Here is an 8,888-nt window from a genome sequence, read left to right as displayed (position 1 = left end):
TCTATACTATAGTAAATACTATAGTCTATACTATAGTCAAGACTATAGTCTATACTATGGCCAAGACTATTGTCTATACTATGGTCAAGACTATAGTCTATACTATGGTCAAGACTATAGTCTACTATGGTCAAGACTATAGTCTATACTATGGTCAAGACTAAAGTCTATACTATGGTCAAGACTATAGTCTATTACTATGGTCAAGACTATAGTTTATACTATAGTCAAGACTATAGTCTATACTATGGTCAAGACGATAGTCTATACTACGGTCAAGACTACAGCCTATATTTATGGTCAAGACTATAGTCTATACTATAGTCAAGACTATAATCAAGACTATAGTCTATACTATAGTCAAGACTATAGTCTATACTATAGTCAAGACTATAGTCTATACTATAGTCAAGACTATAGTCTATAATATAGTCAATACTATAGTCAAGACTATAGTAAATACTATAGTCAAGACTATAGTCAATACTACAGTCAAGACTATAGTCTATACTATAGTCAAGACTATAGTCTATACTGTAGTCAAGAATATAGTCTATATACTATAGTCAAGACAATAGTCTATACTATAGTCAAGACTATAGTCTATACTATGGTCAAGACTATAGTCTGTACTATAGTCAAGACTATAGTAAAGACTAAAATCTATACTATACTCAAGACTACAGTCAAGACAAGACTATAGCAAAGACTATAGTCAAGACAAGACTATAGTCGAGACAAGACTATAGTCTATACTACAGTCAAAGATTAAAATCTATACTATCGTCAAGTCTATACTATAGTCAAGGACTATAGTCTACACTATAGTCAAGACTATAGTCTATACTATAGTCAAGACTATAGTCTATACTATAGTCAAGACTATAGTCTATACTATAGTCAAGACTATAGTCTATACTATAGTCAAGACTATAGTCTATACTATAGTCAAGACTATAGTCTATACTATAGTCAAGACTATAGTCTATGCTATAGTCAAGACTATAGTCTATACTATAGTCAAGACTATAGTCTATACTATAGTCAAGACTATAGTCTATTCTATAGTCAAGACTATAGTCTATACTATAATCATGACTATAATTTTATACTATAGTCATGAATATAGTCTATACTATAGTCAAGACTATAGTATAGACTATAGTCAAGACTATAGTCTATACTATAGTCAAGATATAGTCTATACTATAGTCTATACTATAGTCAATATGACTATAGTCTATAATATAGTCTATACTAACCTCTATAGTCTATAATTAGTAAAGACAATAGTCTACGTTATATTCCATACTATAGTGTAGACTCTACACTTTAGTCCTATATACTATAGTCTATACGTCAGGACTATAATCTATACCATAGTCCATACTATAGTCCAGATTATAGTCTATGTGTAGAATAAGAAAGAGAACAGTATATACTATATTTGGTTCAGACTAAATCTATACTATAGTCTATACTATAGTCTATAAGAATTTATTTTCGATTTAGGCCTATTATAATATGTGAATATTCTCAAAATGTCTACCACTCTAATAAAATGTAACTATTGAACAGAAAAAAATGTATGATTCGTAATAAAAGTACACTCACCCCGAAATATCTTGCGTTTGCCAGCAATCTGTAGAGGCAATGAAACGCCAGCATCCAATTGCAGAACAACACGAGGAGGTGTAGAAGTAGTTGCTACAGCAGCCGTTGATGAAGATGTCGTTGCTGCTGCCGATGTAGATGAGGACGACGATGAAGAGTTTGAGGCCTGAGTTGAAGCAGTTGATTTTATGCGTAATGGAGAATTTTGTGAATTTGCCAACGATGACTGATGAAGTTGTTGCTGAGTTAGATGATGCGAATGATGATGATGTTGTTGCTGAAGATGGTGATGAAGTTGTGCCTGATTTTGTTGGTGTTGTTGTGTTGCAGCATGATATTGAGCTGTTACAGTTAACGGATATTGTGAAGGATTTAAACAAACTGTATTTTGTTGCTGCATTATGTTGTTGGGGTTAGATGTTGATGCAGTTGATGCTTGATTTGTTATTGGCGCCAGGGGTGTTGTAATTGTAACAGCTGTTGGTGGTGGTCCATGAGCTGGACATATTGAACGTAATTCACCATTAAAATCCATATAAATGGGTGTTGTTGTAACTGTGGCTGTAGCATTGTTACTGGCTGAATTGTTAGGTTCTAGCAAAGGCCAGGAGGTCACACCACCACCACTACCTCCTGTACTACCAACAGCCGATATTAAATGTATCGGTAGAAGATGGTGATGCTGGTGATGGTGAGAGGCCGGATTTGTTGCGGCCACATTAATAACAGCAGTAGCAGCTGTTGCCGTTGATGATAAATTGCCATTATTATTTGTTGCTGAAGCTGCGGCAGCAGTTGGCAGGTGTATGTGGGGCATACCCTGACCTGCTAAAGAGGCAGCAGACATTGCCAAAATATTTTGAGCACAGTGTTGTTGATGGTGATGTTGTGGATGAGTGGGATTATGGGTCTGTAAAATATGCTGATGTTGTGGTGGTGCTGGTGACGGTTGGAGTTGCAAATGATGATGCTGTTGAGCTAGAAACAATTGCTGTTGTTGTTGTGAGGGTGACACCTGTTGTTGTTGTTGCAATAGATGCTGTTGATTTGCTGTATTTAAGCACAAAGCTTGCAACATGTTGTTGGCCAAAATTTGTTGTTGTTGTTGTTGCTGCTGCTGCTGCTGCTGCTGTTGGGCATTCTGGTGATAGTAGATGGTGGTTTGCTCATAATTTACTAAAGTAGCTGAGCTGGAAGCTCCGCTTGTAAGCTTGGCCTCTTTACTTTTATTGGCTGCTGGCTGAAATGGCGGTGCCAAAGGTGTCAACTTAGACTTTAAAGCCTTCAAAAGAGTTTTGGTAGGCGTGGCTGTTTTAACACTAACCGTGGGTTTACTTTTCGTCTTAATTTCCCGTTTTTCGACACGTTTCGTTTGAGTCAATTCCCGCGATACATCACAATTTAAACTTTGCATTAAACGTTCCGCTGCAGTTATACCCGTAACACGCGCCGTATTGTTATTATCATCCACACTACGATTGGATGTCGAAGCATTTCCCGAACCAAAACCCGAACGTTTACTACGCTTAAAGGGTGAATTACCCACCGAACAGGATTCAGATTTCGTTTTAAATTGTGTAGACTTCTTAGGTTTACTCGTTTTATCATTATTATAAACGCCTGAGCATTATCAATGACTTGATAGCTTTCGCCAATAAAGGCCACCAGTTCAGAGCAGGAGAAATTTAAAGAAGGATTGACATATATGGGTGTCGAAGCCTGTATATTTGGGAGCCACTAGGTAATTCTAGTTGGGCATTGGCTTCCTCCTCCGTCTCCTTCGATTCAGTTTCAGTTACATTTGCCAGTTGTTCCTTTAAATTACCTTTACACTCTATAGCATTTCTGCACTTCACATTATTAGCGGCAGTATGTTTACCCTCACAATTATTATCGATAACTTGTTCGATTATGCGAAAATTTTCAAAATCTATTATACGTTCCTCATACACACAGCTGCGTGAATAATTTGGCAGGTCACTCTCTTCAATATCGTCAGCTGCATAGTCATCACCATTATCTGGAATATCCTCATCATCCTCTCCATCTCTCTCGTCATCATCATCAGATTCCTTATTACCACTACTGCTATGATTACTAAAGAATCCATTTTCCACAATCGACAATACATGATGAGCACCATCCTCACCATTACAAAAACACACGCAATCATTAGAAGAGCATTCTAAATTACCATTTTCCATGTTTGGCGATATCTCGACTTCATGAATGGCAATGGTAGAGCTGTTCTCGTTTAATAATTCCTCAACAACTTCCAGATTTTTCATTTCACTTTCTGCATTAGTACAACTATTTTCATAGATTGTATTCTGTAGTGGTAATTCTTTAATTATCTTATCATCATTAATCGCATTAATTTTCGCCTTTAATTTAATTGTTTCGCACTCATTGTCTTCCTGGCTACCAGCTTGTATTGTATCATTTTCTTCGCTTTGTTCCCCGTTAGGTTCCCTGCCATTTATTTGTAAAGCTATCGTTAGTTTATTGTTTTCCTATAAAAAAATTATTAAAAATTATTTCATTTAATATTAAAGCGAAGGTAAAATTTTAATAAAATCTGATACAAAAATTTATGTCTACATGATAGACTACTGTAGAGCCTTGAACTATATTAGAACTGGACTAGAACGGAACTTGAACTGAACTAGAACTGAACTAGAACTGAACTAGAACTGAACTAGAACTGAACTAGAACTGAACTAGAACTGAACTAAACTGAACTAGAACTGAACTAGAACTGAACTAGAACTGAACTAGAACTGAACTAGAACTGAACTAGAACTGAACTAGAACTGAACTAGAACTGAACTAGAACTGAACTAGAACTGAACTAGAACTGAACTAGAACTGAACTAGAACTGAACTAGAACTGAACTAGAACTGAACTAGAACTGAACTAGAACTGAACTAGAACTGAACTAGAACTGAACTAGAACTGAACTAGAACTGAACTAGAACTGAACTAGAACTGAACTAGAACTGAACTAGAACTGAACTAGAACTGAACTAGAACTGAACTAGAACTGAACTAGAACTGAACTAGAACTGAACTAGAACTGAACTAGAACTGACCTAGAACTGAACTAGAACTGAACTAGAAACTGAACTAGACTGAACTAGAACTGAACTAGAACTGAACTAGAACTGAACTAGACTGAACTAGAAGCTGAACTAGAACTGAACTAGAACGAACTAGAACTGAACTAGAACTGAACTAGAACTGAACTAGAACTGAACTAGAACTGAACTAGAACTGAACTAGAACTGAACTAGAACTGAACTAGAACTGAACTAGAACTGACTAGAACTGAACTAGAACTGAACTAGAACTGAACTAGACCTGAACTAGAACTGAACTAGAACTGAACTAGAACTGAACTAGAACTGAACTAGAACTGAACTAGAACTGAACTAGAACTGAACTAGAACGAACTAGAACTGAACTGAACTGAACTAGAACTGAACTAGAACTGAACCTAGAACTTTGACTAGAACTGAACTAGAACTGAACTAGAACTGAACTAGAACTGAACTAGAACTGAACTAGAACTGAACTAGAACTGAACTAGAACTGAACTAGAACTGAACTAGAACTGAACTAGAACTGAACTAGAACTGAACTAGAACTGAACTAGAACTGAACTAGAACTGAACTAGAACTGAACTAGAACTGAACTAGAACTGAACTAGAACTGAACTAGAACTGAACTAGAACTGAACTAGAACTGAACTAGAACTGAACTAGAAACTGAACTAGAACTGAACTAGAACTGAACTAGAACTGAACTAGAACTGAACTAGAGCTGAACTAGAACTGAACTAGAACTGAACTAGAACTGAACTAGAACTGAACTAGAACTGAACTAGAACTGAACTAGAACTGAACTAGAACTGAACTAGAACTGAACTAGAACTGAACTAGAACTGAACTAGAACTGAACTAGAACTGAACTAGAACTGAACTAGAACTGAACTAGAACTGAACTAGAACTGAACTAGAACTGAACTAGAACTGAACTAGAACTGAACTAGAACTGAACTAGAACTGAACTAGAACTGAACTAGAACTGAACTAGAACTGAACTAGAACTGAACTAGAACTGAACTAGAACTGAACTAGAACTGAACTAGAACTGAACTAGAACTGAAACTAGAACTGAACTAGAACTGAACTAGAACTGAACTAGAACTGAACTAGAACTGAACTAGAACTGAACTAGAACTGAACTAGAACTGAACTAGAACTGAACTAGAACTGAACTAGAACTGAACTAGAACTGAACTAGAACTGAACTAGAACTGAACTAGAACTGAACTAAAACTGAACTAGAACTGAACTAAAAACAAACACAAATTTTGTTTAGTATTCAATTACTTAGTGTGACCAATATGCATTGACTGCTATTTGGACAATGAACACGATTTGAACTTGTTTTCAATTTTCTGTTGTTAGCTTTTACAAAAATAATGTGGAATGTTGCAAATAACGTCTCTGATTATGAAGATGACGTCTTAATGTTAATAACTCTGACGCCCTCTAATGTCTAACACAGAACTCCTGCCGATCAATGGTTGCACTACTTGAATACAATTTAACATTTAATAGCTTAACTAACAAAATGTAATTGTAATGTTAATGGCGGAGGTAGTTGTACCACTCTAACTGGTGGATGGTTCATAAAAATCACCCACAACACCTATCATTGATGTCATCGTTATTCTTAATTTTTTAATAAATTTTATAATTTTTTCATGTTAATTTGAAGACAGTGTTGCTAACTAAAATAACGTATAAAATTTAATATTTGATAAATCTAATGTCAGAAATTTTGTATACAAATTATAATAAGTATGTAGTATAGTTTTTAATATATGTATGTCTCCTTTGAAATAAAAAGAGCCATATTATTGTTATAACTTACATCGTCTCGGCTTAACTAAAAACTACAGTTATTACGGTTATTATTCTTGCTATTAATGTTGTTACTAATAGTGTAAATGTTGTGACAACTATCATTATAATCATCATTATCACAACATCCTTAGACATAACATTGTTGGAATCGCTGACATTATCGTTGTGTTTATTGAACTTAATAAAGTTATGATGATAAAAAATGTTGATTTTGCTGTTCTTAGTTACAAAACTCGGAAAAAAAGTAAGCAAGCGGGTGTATACAAAAAATAGTTGGTGACGCAATTACTGTCTCCCTGTCAGACATTGTGTATGTTAATAAATATCAATAATCCTATTAACAAGTATTTACATGACTTGTTGCTTTTAATAGCACTATGGGTTGTTAAAGTAGAAAATGGCAACTAGCTAGGTTTAGTTCGGTAAATATAATAAAAAGTGGGCGTAAACTTTAACTACATTTGTGCAATATTAATAAAATTTAATCATCTGGGTAAACACTAAAAACTACTAAACTATATAATTTTATCTAAAAACTTTCATATCTTATCACTTAAATGTAGAAAATCTTTGATACATTTGTTCTCGATTCGACCACCTACTGTTTACAATTTTTTGTCATATTATTTCACAATTTTGTTGCTGAGTGGGAGTTTGATAACTTTTCATTTTTGTATTACATGCTGTTGTTAACTTTGTGAACTTTCACATGCATATAGCAAAAGTACTTGTTTTAATTTAACATCAAATTTCACCCCCTCTTAAGCAAATCGTTAACAACACCCAAACATATTTTGACAACAACTCTTTGTTTTCTACCACAACACTTGGTACATCACTTTAACTCTCTCACACCGCATTAAATGTGTTTGCTAGTGAGTGTAGAAATTTGCTTAACTACCAAGTGTATGTATGGTTTTCACTTTAGTAATGTTACGCCCAGTAGGCTATTGAACATCTACCGCACTAAGAGATGATTATTTCAGCTTCAGTAAAGTCTAGTCATAATGTAGTCATAGTCTGGTTATAGTCTAGTCATACCCTAGTCATAGTCTAGTCATAGTCTAGTCATAGTCTAGTCATAGTCTAGTCATAGTCTAGTCATAGTCTAGTCATAGTCTAGTCATAGTCAGTAGTCTAGTCATAGTCTAGTCATAGTCTAGTCATAGTCTAGTCATAGTCTAGTCATAGTCTAGTCATAGTCTAGTCATAGTCTAGTCATAGTCTAGTCATAGTCTAGTCATAGTCTAGTCATAGTCTAGTCATAGTCTAGTCATAGTCTAGTCATAGTCTAGTCATAGTCTAGTCATAGTCTAGTCATAGTCTAGTCATAGTCTAGTCATAGTCTAGTCATAGTCTAGTCATAGTCTAGTCATAGTCTAGTCATAGTCTAGTCATAGTCTAGTCATAGTCTAGTCATAGTCTAGTCATAGTCTAGTCATAGTCTAGTCATAGTCTAGTCATAGTCTAGTCATAGTCTAGTCATAGTCTAGTCATAGTCTAGTCATAGTCTAGTCATAGTCTAGTCATAGTCTAGTCATAGTCTAGTCATAGTCTAGTCATAGTCTAGTCATAGTCTAGTCATAGTCTAGTCATAGTCTAGTCATAGTCTAGTCATGTCTAGTCATAGTCTAGTCATAGTCTAGTCATAGTCTAGTCATAGTCTAGTCATAGTCTAGTCATAGTCTAGTCATAGTCTAGTCATAGTTTAGTCATAGTCTAGTCATAGTCTAGTCCACTTCATAGTCTAGTCCACTTCATAGTCTAGTCCACTCCATAGTCTAGTCCACTCCATAGTGTCCACTCCATAGTCTACTCCGTAGTCTACTCCATAGTCTACTCCATAGTCTACTCCGTAGTCTACTCCATAGTCTTCTCCATAGTCTACTCAATAGTCTCCTCTATAGTCTACTCCATAGTCTACTTTATTGTCTTCTATTTACATGGTTTAGATCATAGTCTAGTCATAGTCTGATCATATTCTAATCATAGTCGAGTCATAGGTTAAATCATAGTCTAGTCACAGTCTAGTACATAGTCTAGATCATGGTCTAGTCTATAGTCCAGACCATAATCTTGTTTGTAATCTGGTCAATATTCTTGTCCTAGTATAGTCAATATTTTAGGCTATAGTCTAGCTTATAATCTTGTCTATATCCACGCTCATAGTTTAGTTAAGAGTCCAGTCCAGTCCATAGTCTAGTCCATGGTCTAGTCCATAGTCTAGTACATATCCCAGCCCATAGTACACAGTCCAGTTTATCTTTCAGCTCATTGTTAAGTCCCTTATAGTTCATAGCCCAGTCCCCATTTTAGCCTTAAGCAACATCATCTTCAA

At 35.2% G+C, this 8,888-nt stretch overlaps 1 protein-coding gene across 1 annotated transcript; it reads right to left on the bottom strand.

The window, feature by feature from the left end:
- Nucleotides 1–1,614: 1,614 nt before the first annotated feature.
- Nucleotides 1,615–4,949, bottom strand: LOC119611895 (alpha-protein kinase 1-like; the record flags this gene model as incomplete). Its single annotated transcript, XM_037967603.1, has 4 exons — nt 1,615–3,234; nt 3,353–4,127; nt 4,216–4,257; nt 4,923–4,949. Coding segments are annotated over 4 exons (2,464 nt in total), but the record flags the coding sequence as incomplete, so codon positions are not given.
- Between the last annotated feature and the right edge of the window lie 3,939 nt (nt 4,950–8,888).

The sequence above is a fragment of the Lucilia sericata genome, unplaced genomic scaffold (genome assembly GCF_015586225.1).
Source record: "Lucilia sericata isolate MDLA Ls3-8-SP2 unplaced genomic scaffold, ASM1558622v1 Contig001554F_arrow, whole genome shotgun sequence".
NCBI classification, from domain to species: domain Eukaryota; kingdom Metazoa; phylum Arthropoda; class Insecta; order Diptera; family Calliphoridae; genus Lucilia; species Lucilia sericata.
This window is presented reverse-complemented; position numbering and strand designations above follow the sequence as displayed.